General features: G+C 37.4%; 2 protein-coding genes across 6 annotated transcripts in view; both read left to right on the top strand.

Annotated features, from left to right (window-relative positions):
• Window positions 1-7,774, top strand: part of LOC106939232 (ladderlectin-like) — a 15,827-nt gene extending 8,053 nt beyond the window's left edge. The window contains exons 2-7 of one of the 4 annotated variants that reach the window (XM_015021574.1): window positions 5,933-5,955; window positions 6,643-6,739; window positions 6,877-6,986; window positions 7,088-7,222; window positions 7,304-7,415; window positions 7,621-7,774. In XM_015021574.1, the coding sequence (XP_014877060.1) occupies window positions 5,935-5,955; window positions 6,643-6,739; window positions 6,877-6,986; window positions 7,088-7,222; window positions 7,304-7,415; window positions 7,621-7,706 (561 nt within the window). In that variant the 5' untranslated portion in view covers window positions 5,933-5,934 and the 3' untranslated portion in view covers window positions 7,707-7,774. Of the gene's footprint in view, window positions 1-5,823; window positions 5,956-6,642; window positions 6,740-6,876; window positions 6,987-7,087; window positions 7,223-7,303; window positions 7,416-7,620 lie in introns of those variants that run through there. The other 3 variants (XM_015021575.1, XM_015021573.1, XM_015021572.1) reach the window with 3 other exon arrangements.
• Window positions 3,805-14,443, top strand: LOC106939233 (type-2 ice-structuring protein-like). 2 transcript variants are annotated; one of them, XM_015021577.1, is made up of 8 exons: window positions 3,805-3,816; window positions 12,825-12,869; window positions 12,957-13,036; window positions 13,125-13,154; window positions 13,486-13,583; window positions 13,687-13,821; window positions 13,906-14,017; window positions 14,239-14,443. In XM_015021577.1, the coding sequence occupies exons 3-8, from the start codon at window positions 12,982-12,984 to the stop codon at window positions 14,304-14,306; spliced, it is 498 nt and encodes a 165-aa protein (XP_014877063.1). In that variant the 5' UTR covers window positions 3,805-3,816; window positions 12,825-12,869; window positions 12,957-12,981; the 3' UTR covers window positions 14,307-14,443. The 2 variants fall into 2 exon arrangements, with proteins under 2 accessions (XP_014877063.1, XP_014877062.1); XM_015021576.1 differs by lacking the exons at window positions 3,805-3,816; window positions 12,825-12,869 and adding an exon at window positions 10,075-10,116 and having other exon boundaries at window positions 12,957-13,038; window positions 13,124-13,154.
• Window positions 14,444-15,327: the final 884 nt, after the last annotated feature.

Here is a 15,327-nt window from a genome sequence, read left to right as displayed (position 1 = left end):
ACTTCGAGTCTGTTTTTTTTTTTCCTTTGCCGCTATGTGATTCACGTTGTCACGGTTGCTAAGCAACAGAACGCCACGGTAGAGGCTAAGCAGCTAGCTGAAAGCTACAGCTTCTCTCTTCCGGTCCTCGAAGACCCAATGATGCAAAACCTGACTTCGGACACAGCTGTTCTTTGTTCGACTCCCCCTCGAGGTCTGGATCACTTCTGTTTTCAGCATTTTTGTTTGCATCTCTTTTTTTGTTGCATGTGTTTTTCTCGTCTTTGCTGGGTGTTTGTACCTGTTGGCCACCATAACATACAGTGGTGAAAGTAAATATACTATCAAATAGCAGCGTTCCAGTATTTTTAACAGTAAATTTAGTTTTACTCCTGCATTCACTTTATGAGTAAACTACTGCCAAGAAAACTGTAATGCTACTTTTTAAAGTACAGTCTTAGTTTTACGATAGGACATTAATACCTGACAGAGTGTAAGCTTCTTAGAAGTGCTACAATTGGTGCGGTTCTAATATGCAAAATCTGCATAATCAGAACTTCACATAACACAGAAGAGGATGTGATAAGTAACCGTCAGAACAGAATTTTTTTTTAAACCACATATATTTCCAGTATATTCAAACATTCAAAACAAATAACACAAAACCATTCCTCAGAGAACTGGTAAAAAAAAAATAGGCCTTCAAAGTCCATATATACTTTCACTAACACTGGAATAAAAATTGAAGACTTTCAGTTTACAGCAACATAAACTGGGTTTAACTCAATTTCTACAATCTTATGAACATAAAAACACAGTTCTTAAAGAAATATCCATGCTTTAGGTATCACTAAACAAATCAAAGAAAAATGACTTCCAAAATCTAAAATTCAACATGGCTGAAATAATGTGGAATTCTAGTATTAACAGGGTTTTAAAATGTGGTTTTCAAGAGTACAAGTGGCACTTACTTTATTAGATGCAGATGAAGGCACCGTCCAACATGGAAAAAGAAAAGACAATACAATTTAGATCCTAAATAATATGGAAACAGAAATATTTCAAAGAAAAGTAAAGAACAACTAACCTAAATGAGATGCCACTCAAAGTCCATCAGGTTTTTGATGAGGGTGGAAACCTGAACCGTCACTTTTTCTTTTGTATGGTCTTTCCTGTCTGTTTGGATACCATTTTCCCCTTGACCGGCCTTTGTGCCCCTTTCTGGGTTATTCCCAATGAAGCGACTAAAAAACAAAATCAAAAATGGGAAAATTCCTGAGAATACAAATAGTGTGGCATTTTGAATACAGCTGGTACAATACATAAATAAAGCTGTTTTTAATTACGTAAAGAGAAAACATCACCACCTTTGTCAAATGTTAATCATAACTTGCTTTAGAACTTTAAAACCAGGTCATTGTAAAAAAAAAATATAGGAATGGTTTTACTGTTGAATGAACTCCAAAGTCTTGGCTTTGGAGTTCATGGTCCACAGTTTGACATGAGCTGTTTTGGATTCTTCTTGTGGCCTACAAAGCACATGAACCAACAGAAGAATGCCTGGTTTCCCCAGCCTGGAGGAACAACAGGATAAATAGCAGACACATTAGGATAATAAAGATAAGAAAAAAATAGGCAGCCAATATGTCATTGTTTATTATCATTATTATTTATAGAGACAAAAACATTTTGGCTTAGCTTTGATCGCATAGATCAAACCACCGGTCCAGCACAGCCACTCTCTCCATTATGCTGTCTATAGCCGAAAACTTCAAGAAAATGACTCCGCAGATAATGTTAACTCAAACGGCCTTTCTGACAGTTTTAATGTTCGTTTAACCACCCGACACCCCGTGCTACACCTGCATGGCTAGCTTTCGCTGCTAACATAAATAATAAACCAAGGGTGCTCACGTCCAGTCCTCGAGAGGTCCTGCAACTTTTCGATGCATCTTTACTCCAACAGACCAGGATCAGCTCCGAACAGACCTGCTAACCAGCCATTCATTTGATTCAGGTGTGTTAACTGGCACAGGGAAGCATCTGAAAGTTGCAGGATGGCAGCTCTCAAGGACTGGACTTGAGCTCCCCTGTACTGAACAGTCGTACCGCGATATCCAAACAAATAAACTTATGTTAAGCATAAGTTGATACTCTTGCGCAAACAGAAAGTTAATGCATTCATAAAAACATAATCAAAATCTAAAACATGATGGTCTTAACATGGAACTTACCTTGTTTTTTTTGTTTGTTTTTTTAATAGATCTTTATTGAGATACAGAATACATAACAGTATAAACGCAGCATACATTGTGGTATAATGTCCGGGAGTTAAACGTTGAGACAATACATCACCAGAACAAAAAGAGCATGTTTTAATAGCTTCGGGGAACTTACCTCATTATGATAAGATCCAGACAAGACGCCACACTGCTGTCTCCCATCAAACACGTGACGTCACAGATACGTTGCGATTGTGGGAGCAACTGTTTATCAAACACCATCTCTTTAGGGAAACTGACAAACCCATCTTTGAATTTGACTAAACAAGTGTTTAATTAATATTATATTGTTAACATACAACACCAACACTGGTAATTAGGCCCGAGCAGCGAAGCGCTGCGAAGGCCTATTGTAATCTAACACTGTTGATTATGCTCTGTAGATTTCAATTCATTCCCTAAAATATTTATTATGGAAAGTATTTTTTTTTCTTTCCATTTAATATTGTCTTTAAATGCCGGTTCTCTAAGATGCAAATACAAGTAAAATGTCTTGCCTAGGAAAAAAACTGTATTGAACAATTATTTTGCGGTAGTTTACTGCCAGTCGTCAGTCTTGATTGTGACAACAGAAGAAGACATCAAATTGACAATATCCTACCGTATTTTGGAATAACAGTATGTTACTGCTGGAATTCCGCCGTAAATTTACAGCCATTTCTAGGAGTGTAGAGAATTTATCTCACTGAAACTAATGAAAATTTAAAAATGGGGAAGGTTTCCTAGTTTGCTACTTTCTGTGCTGCAGTATCAACATTTAAAGTGCAGTTGTTACATGTTTCTTCTAAAATACATCTGAGTTTGTTGAGTCATTGAGTGGAATGCTTTAATTTAATTTTACACTGATCCATGTAAGATGATATTTCCAGCTTTCGTTAACTGATCTGCTTTGGCTCCAACATTCAGGCTCACATTCAACACTTCTGTTTACTTTAGTTATCTCTCTGTCCCATTTGCTTGTAATAATAGTTTGTTCTGTGGCATCTGATGTCAGGCAGGGTTGCAGATGCAGGTGTTGATATTTTAATTGAAGAACTGTTCAGATGTGTTGTTTTCAAATGCAACAAAGGATAACAGAGGTTCATCTGATACCTTTAAGAGGCAATTAAATCAAACCATTACTAATGTGTAAAAAATAGAATACCAAAAAGTGCAACTCTGCCACCTGCTGACATCACATAGTAACTGCAGCGAAAAAATATATTTCAAGACTTAATTTTTTGTCATTTTAATGATTATGACAGAAAAAACCCCATAAAAAATTGGCAAATTAGGCAAACCATTGCAGGCTGTGGTTGGTTGGACCTGAGTACATTAACAGTAAAAATCAGACAGCAGTTTGTTTCATTACTTTGGCTGAATCATAATAAACTGCCTCGTTATGAATTGTAAATCAAAACTAGCTAAACTGGCTGCATTGCTTTTATAGACTTAAGTTATGTTTGTTGTTGTTGAAGGTTGAAAATATTTCAATCACATTTAGCTGTTTAACTCTTACTTTAATGAGATGAGTTTGAATCGGGAGAGGCTGAGCATTACCACTAGCCAACAGCTGGTGTGGGGCCCATCTGTACAGGCTCCACACACTGTACCACCGACCTCAGTCAATTTTTAAAACCTTTGTATCTAAAGAGGCCCTCAACTTATTGAACTCAAGAGCTACGTAAAAACACATTTTAACTCCTTTGATTGAAGTCAACATTGTAATTTGACATACACCCAAAATTCACTGGACTTAGTTTTAGTGTTACCAAACCTTGACCAAAGTCTGAGGTCAGTCCTCTGACTGGCAGAATGAGCAAACGCTTCGCCAAGAGCTGCTGGGTTTATCTGAAAAGTTACAACTCTCTAAAAATAAGTCCTTATCATTTTGACCCTTATCATATGATGGGGTTTGTACGTTTAGGCTTTTATTTTATTTATTTCCCCATCCTCATCTGAGGAAGTTAAACCGATTAAGGGGTCCAGGATTAGTTGAATATGTTGGGCTAAATATGTTGTAGTTTTCCTATTAACTAAAAAAAATTATGTTTGTGATACACCAAATTCATAATTACTTTGAAAATGTATATCTTCTGTTATACTTTTCCCCATGCAGGTCTATCTTTTTCAGCAGAAAAAGATAGTCATGGATGGATAGTCATCAGTCATGGACTGATGACGCATAGTGGTCCATTCTGTACTGTAATCTGTAGAGTAAACACAGGAAGGCTAACTTTATCACTTTCCGTTTGCGTTTGACTGGTGTAATTTTAGACAATGCCACACTGTGACACTATTGGCTGTAATTTAATAAAAAAAGAAAAGAAAGAAAAGAAAAAAAAATCAGGTGAATCTGGATAATTTCCCAAATGAAAGAAGAGCACAGAGCCAGACTGGAAAACAACTGCTGAAGGACTTAATCTGTGCCCTCAACATTTCTCCATAGAACCAGCAAAACTAAGGAAGGCTCTAAGAGGTGATCGTTACCTTAAAGAGCTAAAAATAAATGCCGTGCAGCTGCTGAGACAGGTAGAGCGAAAACCTCTATGAAATGCTAACAGAGCTATGCTGCCTTCTGACGCAGGAGAGAGCAAGGGGGAATCCACGGTTTCAAAAAAGTTACATACAGTAGCTTTAAACATATGATGCAGTGATAACAAAACCTTCATACGGACATATGGCTTTAATAACTTTAAATCACTGTATTTAGCTTTTCTTAGGTCGGCTCTAGGCATTTATCTAATTTATCTATTTCCAGACTCCAGTTTTGAAAATGGGATAAAGTCTATAAATATATATAAATGCTTAAATAAAGCATGTCTTGTCCATGTTCCCCACTGACAACTTGTAACAATTTTTCCAATTATTTTCCACAAATCACTTTGATCACTGCTCATTAAATAACAAGCAATCAGCAAATCAGTAGCCAGACCCCAGAGCATGGCAGAGCCAACAACTTTGTCCTCCAGGTAAGAGGCGTTTACTTTGGGACAAATTGGGACAAACCCTCTGGATTGATTGACAAGTGTCCTCATGTCAACTTAACATTCAAAATGTGCAACAGAGGTGACAAAACACCCGAATGGACCCCACACATCAAAAATGAATCTGGTACTGCTGGTCATCACACTTTTAGTGAGTAATTTATGGTGAAAACAACACTGAAGTATCAACACTGTACTCTAACTCTGAAATCTTAACTCTGGAGAATTTGCTTTGTGTGCTGAGATGGCTGCTCATCAGTTTGTTTTGTCCTATTTTGACAAAGTACAGGACTTCATTGTAACACTTTCAGTTCCTGATGAATCAGGAATTTCTATCCAATTTCATCATTTTGTGAAAGTAGCTAAATTAAAACCTCTACAAAAAGCCAGTGGTTCTGCGGTAAGGACTAAAGGTGCCGGCTGGCTAAGAATTCAGATCATTCTGCATCACGTTTGCTGATAAAATGTCTTATCTTTTTTTTTTTTCAGCATTGTTTGAATTTTCTTAACATGTATGTTTTGTTTTGGAGCCGGGGCATCTTGTCCCAGAAGTAGGCTGCTGCGCACTCTTCCTCTTGCCCATATATGGGAGACGCTGTGACTGAGCGCAGCTGGCTTGTTAGGGAGACAGGTAATCAGCATTTACATTTAAAAGCAGGTTGATGGCTGAGGAGCTCACATCCCAGGCTGATGGTTCATACAGAGGTATGTGTAACATTGATCTTGAGGTGGGTTTAGACTTTGTTTCTGATTTTGCCACTGATTGATTTAGGGAACAAACTTTAGAGAGTGATGTCAGGAGCACCTTTACTGGTTTCACTTTCGAGAAGGCAGGGGGCCTTTTCTCATGATTATCTGGTTGCTTAATATGCTTGTTTAACTTGATCTCTTGTGTGTAGGTTGGCCTGCTACTGTTTCAGTTTAGCTTTAGTTTAGTTCTTTTTGGGTAGTTATTGTTTAAAAGTGTATATTTTATGGAAGGTGAGTTTCTATTGTAGCCCTCTGGCTTGTTATAAATGAGGACCTATGCTGTCCCTGAGTCCCAAGCTGTTTAAGATTGAGACTAGTGGAAGGGGAGTTTTTCTTTTTCACCAGGATTTGTGTGTTTTTGTTGGAACACTTGGGTGTATTTATGTTTTCCTTATTCCTCCCCCAAGCAGTCTAATTTTATTTAAATGGGTTTTAACTATTATTCAACTTGATGGATCCCAGGGCCAGTGTAGACTCACTTTTAGTGTGGTCATTTCTGAACAATAAAATAAATTGACTACATTTGAACTCAAGCTGTATGTAATTTGCAGCAGTGCCTCTGTTAATCTTTTTACAAACTTGCCTGTGTGATCTGGTAAAAAGAGGCTCTAAGGTTCTCCTTGTAGTAAAAGCTGTACCTAAGGTCAGTGTTGACTTTTCTTCAGCTTGCAAATCTGCATTGTGTCGTCATCTGCACCATGAAGTTGTTGGCTGTGTTCTTCCTCTTCATAATGGAGAAATGTTCACTGGCACATGGTGACGGTGAGTATTTATTGAATATAAATAAATAATAATGTGACAAACATACCAACTCCTGTTTAAAAGATCTAAAGCCCCAGATGATGGCTCTCCTGGTGACGGTCAGTGGATGTTTTTATTCCCTTGCATTTGTTTGTCAGAAAAAGTTCATTTGTTCCGGAGGTCTGTTGAGTGTCCCACTGACTGGACTGCAATCAACGATCGCTGTTTCCGTTACGTTGCCGATATCAAGACTTGGGCTGCAGCTGAGGTGATTTGACGATGTTCTCAATTTTTTTTTTTTTTTTTTTTTTTTGTTATTTGCAGGTCTTAAAGTCAAGCTGCTTCACATCATTATGTGTTTATCTGTAGAAACACTGTCTGACCTTGGAGGCAAACCTTGCTTCAGTTCACAGCCAGGAGGATAACGATCAGCTTCAGACTCTGATATTTACGGCAACTCGAAAGTCCAAAGAAGCATGGATTGGAGGCTCTGATGGACAGGAGGTATAGCAACCAGTACACTTTGGTTAAGTATTTTGTGAAACACTGAATGAAACGTGTCGTCTGCTGTACATTGTCTTCCAGACAAATATTTGGTTGTGGAGCGATGGAAGCCCTATGACCTACACAAACTGGTGTCCAGGACAGCCTAATAATGCACTTACCCTTCAGCACTGCATTCAGATGAACTATTCAAGTAAAAGAGAATTTCACACAATCTGTTTTTGTTGCTTGGACTTGTGTGGAAAACTTGTGCATGTTAACTTTAATTGACCTTTATATAAATTTACTGCATTAACAGGAGGTGATTTTATTTGATCAACCTTTCCAAAAATATTTCAGGACAAGGTAAGCCACTTGGTGGTTTTTATGATCTGATGTTTTGTTTTTCTTGCTCCTAGAAAAAAAGTGCTGGGATGATGTGAAGTGTTCTACTTTGCTGCCTTCCATCTGCGTCAGGAAAAACTTGCCACCTGCTGAGGCCTAAAACGGATCCAGTGGAGGATGTCTGCTTCCCCCCCAACAAAAACAAAATAAAAATTGTGAAATGAGAAACTTGGTTTCACCTCGTAGCTTGTAGTCATGCTATTTAAATCAAATGTTGCAACTTTTATTTCCATAAATAAGTTGCAAGTCAGGAGTTCTCTGTGAAACATGTTGAGCACAAATGAGCTAAAATACAAAGTTGTGGGGTTGAAGGAAGAAAATGACCAGGTTGGGTCACTTGGCATAAAGAATGAAATCATTTTGACATTGGGAGGCGTTTCATCTGCACATGTTCGGGTTGTGACTCATGCTGGCAGGAACATCATCCAACCACAGTTTGAAAATCCTCCAAACCCCATTCCAGATGAGGAATGGCCCAAAGAAGGCCTCAAGCCAGATGTTTTCTGTGGCATGAAGCTGGTAAGTTTGTCCTGCAACTGGTTGCCAGTTTAAGTCCTCACCTCATCCATCACTGTTGGTTCCTTGGGCAAGACTCTCCAGCACCTTACCTGCAGGTGAACAACCTGACCAATGCCTGTTCCACTGCCATTGACCGCAACACACCGCTTGGCATTTCGCAACTGAATGATCCATGTATGGAGGACCAAAACTGACATTAAAAAGTAAAGTATAAATGTGAATATTTTTCCTGAAGATATGTATATATATTTTCCTTACACATGTTTGTCAAATATATACATTTAATTTTCCCTGATTAAGCATATTCAAGTGTATTTATATATACATATTTTCCCTTCTCTTTATGCAAGCCTTTCTACCTTGTCTCTTTTTTTATATATAAAAACTATGTTCATTTCCTGATAACATGCAAGGATGAGGAAAAACAAAATGTATTCCTGCTTTTATTTTCAGTTGTCAGTTTTGGTCCTCCATATCCACAACATACTGACTTCATGTCTGAGCAGAATATGTTCCTGATGACAATCACCCATATTAATTGAATCAGTGTTTCTTCATTACATTTTCTAATGTGAATAAAAAACAAGAGGAAGAGATCAGGATATATCAAACTGTAAGGTCATTTTGGACTATTTTGACTCTTTCAAATATCTGGGAATTTAGTGAAAATGCCATAAACAAGCTCTGATATAGAGCTATAGATGAGTTGTGTGATCTTGAAAATTCAGGTCTATTTTAGCCTGTTGAAGCAGGTCGACCAGCAGCAGCTCGGAGAGAGACGGCTGCTTATCCGTTTGTTTTGGAACAACGAGATCCTGATTTGAGTCAAAGTACTGAAACATCCAGACGTCTGGACATTACAATGCACAATATATCACTGCATTTTGTGATTTTCATGTGTGAAAATCACATTTGTTGTGAGAAAACAAGAAATGGTGCAACTCTGCCACTTATCCTGACATCACATGGTAGCTGAAAGAGTGAAAATGTTTCAATACTTTTTTCATGTCATTTTAAAGATTATAACTCAGAAAATAATAAAAAAAAAATGTTTGGCTGATTAAATTAGACCAAGTGCATTGCAGGCTGTGGTTGGATTTGAATTGAAAATCTGTCCAATCAGATCGATCAGGAGAGTTTCCTCCACCAACTGACAAATATACCTAGAAAGCAGGGAGGGTAACTGTTCAGTGAGAGCAAACCAGAACCACTCACTCTACATGGTGTACAAATGAGCAGAAGTGTAAAGTTTTGCTGTGTTGCGTTCATGGTAATAAATGTAGATGCTCACGATCAGAGCTATATGTTCTCTCCTGCACCTTTGTGATTGCTAATTACACTCCTCAGTGTTTTGGAAGAAATGTGAAGCTACATTTGCACTTTATTTATCTGGTAAAAAAATTAAACACACTGACCACTGGCAGGTTCAGAACTGATCGGCCTTTTGGAAAATCTCCCAAATCTTTTGTCTGATCTGCTCCTGATGCAGAGTCTCATATCTGAGCTGCTGAAGCTTGGAGCTCCTTCAGCCTGGTCATGTTGTCCTGGTTTCCTCTCTCACTAGTCTCTTTCTTCCACAGTCACTGAGGACGACCTGAGACGAGGCAAACTGCTGTTTACTGTGCTCAATATGAACAGTTTATCTGTTTTTGCCTTTTAAATGGAAGTGGACAGATAAATAAATTATTTGATCTGTGAACTTTGTCTAAATGCACTTAAAACAAAGACGACCAAACAGAGAGAAACCTATGTTGAATGTACCTAAAGAAACTATAGTGAGAAATATACTATATGGCAGTCAAAGTGCAGGACTTCGTTGCAACACTTTCAGTTCCTGTTGAACCAAAAGTGATTTATCAGTTCGTTTCTGTGGAATTTCATTTCCTCATCTTGTGAAAGTTGCAACAGCAAAAGCTCCATAAATATCCAGTGATTTTACAGTAAAAGTTAAAGATGCTGACTTTCCAAGAAGACAGATCTTTCTGCGTCAGGTCTGCTGATCAGATTTCTGCTCATCTTTTTTGTGCCATTGTTTGAATTTGCTTAACATGTTTGATTTATTTTTGCTCGTCTTCAGCTTGTAAACCTGCATCGTCTCCATCATGAAGTTTCTCCTGGTCTTTTCCATGGTGGCTCTGACCTGACTTTTCACATTTAACAATATAAGATACTAGTTATTTTATATACTTTTGCTCTGTGTGGGACTTTGGTGCCATGTGGTTGTTGTTTTGTTTTTTGTTCTTTTCATTTTCTTGTCAGAATAAATGTCTGGAGAAATAAATCTCCAAAGACAAAGTGTGTCACTACAAATCATTCACTTTTACCAGCTCAATGCAGAAAAGATACAGTCACACTTACTGAGTAACTTTAAGTAAAGTTAGTTTCATTTCTCAAGGAAATGAGAACCTGAGCTTTTTGTTGTTCACATTTAATATTTAGTGTAACTTTAATATTGCCTTAATTCTACTGATTCCATAATATAGCAACTTACAATATGCATATTATTCATTGAAACTAAAAATAGAGCCTCAATGACTAAAATATTGTTCATAAGATTATACATTTTTGCTTAAGCCACAAGGCCCCATGTCTTTATAGAAGAAAACTGGAGAAAACAGAAGACATTAGTCTCTATTGTTACCATGACAACAACAAAAGTATGAGTCCTCCCTCTAAGCAGCACAAAATAAAAATGTCACAATAATAACAAAAACAACACCAGAACGTTCAGAGATTACAGATTCTAACTTGTGGTTTATAAAATGTAAAATGTTGACAACATTTACAAAATAAAATAAAATTTAAAATTTGCTGTGGTTGTAAAAATTGCAGATATTTAAAGTTGTGACAGGAGGCCAGTCGTGCTGTGAGTCTGCTGTGTTTGATCTGTGAGTGTTAGCAGGTCTGATGGAGACAAAGCTGTTGATGGATCTGCTGGTGTTTGACCTGACTGATAAAAGTCTCCCAGAAGTTTAGGACACTAAACTCACAACTAAAGGACAGTTACCTGAACCTTTATCACCACACAGCGGCAGACAATTCCTGACTTTGAAGTCGCTCTACACCAAATACTATAATCCAACTTTTTTGCTATGAGATTATGGGCCTTTATCTACGGGAAAAAATGACAATATAAAAACAAAATTGTGAAAGGAGTAACTCTTCTTGTTTTTAGTTTCACTTCCTTATAGCTTGTAGTCGTGCTGTTTAAATCAAATGTTGCAGCAACTTTTAGTTTCATTTTCTCTGTGAAATGTGTTGAGCACAAATTAGCTAAAATACAAAGCTGTGCATTCAACTGGAGGAAAGAAATGACCCATTTACAACTGTATGGTGTGTTTATTTGTTTGGCATAAAGAATGAAATCATTTTTGTCATTTCCTCGTCTCATCTTTTTACTTTTGTATATATAAAAACTATTTACATTTCCTGATGGAAACATGTAAGGACGAGGAAAAACAAAATATATTCCTGCTTTTATTTTCAGTTATGTCAGTTTTGGTCCTCCATATCCACAACATGCTGCATCACGAAGCAGAAATGGAAGATCAGACATGATTTCATTACATTCAGTACATGCAGCATCTGAAAGGCTCATTTCTTCCACAATACTCAGCAACGGTGGCTCATAAAGTCCAAAAAGACGAATAGTTGGTTGGCACTGAGGTCAGTCTGTATTCACAGCGAAGCAGAGTTTGTTTCGAAGTGGACCGACACCACCTGAAAAAGCGGCCTCGGTCTGGCTGTTGGTGTCTGGGATCTGGGGTTTCCTCTGGTGCTCAGTGTTTTCTTCCTGAGTTCCACCAGAGGGCGCTGTGGGAGCCGTGGCTTGTCCTGCCCAGTGATCTTGATGACCGTTTGTGTTATTTACTGTGACCTTGTGTGCACATAAGATCACTATCAGCAAAAAAAACTATTCATTAATGACTTCATCTCTGAGCAGAATATTGATGTTATGTTCCTGATGACAATAATCACCCATATTAATTGAATCAGCGTTTCTTCATTACATTTTCTAATGTGAGAATAAAAAACAGAAAAGAGGAGGAAGAGATCAGGATATATCAAACTGTAAGAAGGTCATTTTGGACCATTTTGACTTTTTTGAATATCTGGGAATTGAGTCAAAAGTCCATAAACTGAGATATAGAGTTTATGGACTCTATATCCATGAACTCTATATGGATATAGAGTTTAGGTAAAATGGACTCGAGTGTTCTTGAAAACTCAAGTCCATATTACCTGTTGAAAAAGCAGGGGGCGACCAGCAGCAGCAGCATCTGTTTGTTTTGGAACAACGAGATCCTGATTTGAGTCAAAGTACTAAAACCTCCAGATGTCTGGACAGTACAATGCAAAATATATCACTGCATTTTGTGATTTTCATGTGTGAAAACCACACAACTATAAATGTGTAAAAAATACAACTAATGGTGCAACTCTGCCACTTCCTGACATCACATGGTAGCTGAAAGAGTGAAAATATTTCAAGACTTTTTTTTCTAGTCATTTTTAAAGATTATAACTCAGAAAATAAAAATCCAAAAATAATAAAAGTGTCAAAGTCCAGGATTTAGTTACAGCACTTTCAGTTCCTGTTGAACCAGATGTGATTTATTAGTTCGTTTCTGTGGAATTTAATTTCCTCATCTTGGGTATGTGGCAAGATTAGAGGCCCTATAAATATCCAGTGGTTCAGCAGTAAGGACTGAAGGAGCTGACTTTCCTGGTCATCCTGCGTCAGGTCTGCTGATCAGATTTCTGATCATCTTTTTTTGTGCCATTGTTTGAATTTGCTTAACATGTTTGATTTATTTTTGCTCGTCTTCAGATTGTAAACCTGCATCGTCTCCATCATGAAGCTGTTGGCTGTGTTCCTCCTGGTCTTTTCCATGGTGGCTCTGACCAGTGGTAAAAATGAGTATTTATTAAATATAAAGAATCGTAAAGGGACTAAAATACAAGCAAACACACTAATTCCTGTTTTAAATATCCACAGCTGTCTCCATTAATGGCACTCCTGGTGACGGTCAGTGGGAGTTTATGTTATTAGTTTTTTTTATTTCCTCAGACTGAATGCTCAAACCCAAACTCTAAGATATATAGATCTTCTTGTAGTTACCTTATTAAACATAACACATGCTTTCTCTGCAGATTATTTAATAGCCTTTTCTTAAAATGTCTCCACTGCTCCTTGCAAAGCACACATGTAGGTTTGACCTGCACAAGTGTTGATGTGTTCTGTAATTAATATTTGATTTAATTTTAAATCATTTTGATTCAACAGAACAATGTTACTATCAGCCTAAAGCCACATACACATCTTGATCTGAACTCTGAATCCATTTGTTTATTGTCAGATCAAGTTGGATCTATTTCTTGTCCTTTTGGCTGGACTCTGATCAACAATCGCTGCTTTCAATATGTTGCCAATAATATGACTTGGGCTGAAGCCGAGGTGATTTCCAAGACTCTATGATTTTCTTTTGCTCTCTTTTATTTCACAATTCTTAATTAAGCTCAGCTACATCTTCATCAAATCATTATGTGTTTATCTGTAGAGAAACTGTCTGACCTTGGGAGCAAACCTTGCATCAGTTCACAACTCGAATGAGTACAACCAGATTCAGACTCTGATATTTACAGCAAGTCATGAGTCCAAAGAAGTATGGATTGGAGGCTCTAATGCACAGGAGGTACTGTTACCAGTAGACTTTATTTATGAAGTAATTTGTGAAACATTGAATAAAATGTGTCATCTGCTGAACTTTGTCTTCCAGGATAATATTTGGTTGTGGAGCGATGGAAGCCCTATGAGCTACACAAACTGGTGTCGAGGACAGCCTGATAATACCAGAGGCATGCAGCGCTGTTTACAGATGAACTATTCAGGTACAAGAAAATATCACACGTGTGATTTTTCAGTTGATAAAATGACTCCTGGGTAAAAGATTATTAACTGTGCATTTAAACTTTTTAGTCGATCTGCATCCACATTTATTGTATTAACAGCAGGAGTATAGGTTGTTGTTGTAAAAGTTTTAGTTAATCAACCTTTACAAAAAAATTATACTGAGGTTTTTGCAATGACTGATTTGTTGTCTTACTTCTAGGTGGAAAGTGCTGGGATGACTTCTCGTGTCGTGGCCCTAAACCTTCTGTCTGCGCCAAGAAGCCCTGATCACACTGAGGTTCCCAAAGAGCCTGATGTGTAAAACAGAACCAGTGAAGGATGAATGCTAGGAGTTTCTGTTTACCTGCCTTTCTGCACCTTCATAGAAAATACAAAAGATTTTTCTGCTTCTATTCTTCATATCATTTCATTTAGTTTTTATTACTTTTAAACTTTCAAGAACTCATTACTTTTACAAATTTAGCACGTACTTAGAAAGTGCAGAGAATACTTGCTTACAGTTATCTAGCAACCTTCAACAGGAGCACCAACTTTGCATACTTTAGATCAACATTAGATTATTTTCCTTCTTTTGCTCTTTCCTTTGGTTTATTATTGTTAGTATTTCCTTTTAATTCCCATAAAGCACTTTGTATTGCCTTGTTGCTGAAAATGTGCTAAATAAATAAAATTACCTTAATTTCTCTCTTTAATGCAACCTGTTGTTGTGTCCTTGGGCAAGACTCTCCACCCACCTTACCTGCAGGTGGTGGTCAGGTAAGGTGGGTGGATCTCACCTGCTGATGGCGCCGGTGTGTCGCAGCTTCACAGTATGAATGGGAACGACTGATTTCATTGTAAGGTGTCTGAGTGTCCAGAAAGAACCGATCCCAGGGTGAAGCCATTGGATGGTAGGGTTTACCAGCTGGAAGAGTGGCACAGCTAGAAACATCTAGAAACATTTATTTAAGGGAACGGAGGCTCTGAACTATTAAAAGATGTTGCATTTGTGCTGCTATATTGGCAATAAATGTCAAGAGGTTTTGTATGGGATATTTCTAATCTTGGAACATCATCAGCAAATGCTGCTGCAAACTGAATGATCCACTTAGCTGTAATGTAGATAAAACCCAATTTAATAAAGCAGACTGCTTGGAAGATAAATAATAAAGAAATGATCAATAAATACACCTCCAACAAAAACGCACAAAATCTCTGGACCACAAAGAAATAAAATCATGTTATATCAATATATAACATGATTTATAGATAGATAGATAGATAGATAGATAGATAGATAGATAGATAG

This window comes from Poecilia latipinna, unplaced genomic scaffold, assembly GCF_001443285.1.
Source record: "Poecilia latipinna isolate Pla-1442-1.1 unplaced genomic scaffold, P_latipinna-1.0 Scaffold2808, whole genome shotgun sequence".
In the NCBI taxonomy this organism is placed as follows: Eukaryota; Metazoa; Chordata; class Actinopteri; order Cyprinodontiformes; family Poeciliidae; genus Poecilia; species Poecilia latipinna.
The sequence above is the reverse complement of the archived record's forward strand: the minus strand, read 5'-3'. Positions and strand labels throughout refer to the sequence as shown.

Bases quoted from the DNA above. Each gene is read 5' to 3' on its own strand.
- LOC106939233 (XM_015021576.1), top strand. From the start codon at position 12,982: ATGAAGCTGTTGGCTGTGTTCCTCCTGGTCTTTTCCATGGTGGCTCTG. The intron at 13,039-13,123 runs AAAAATGAGTAT...TAAATATCCACA, and splicing joins TGGTGGCTCTGACCAGTGGT to GCTGTCTCCATTAATGGCAC. The intron at 13,155-13,485 runs GTCAGTGGGAGT...GTTTATTGTCAG, and splicing joins TAATGGCACTCCTGGTGACG to ATCAAGTTGGATCTATTTCT.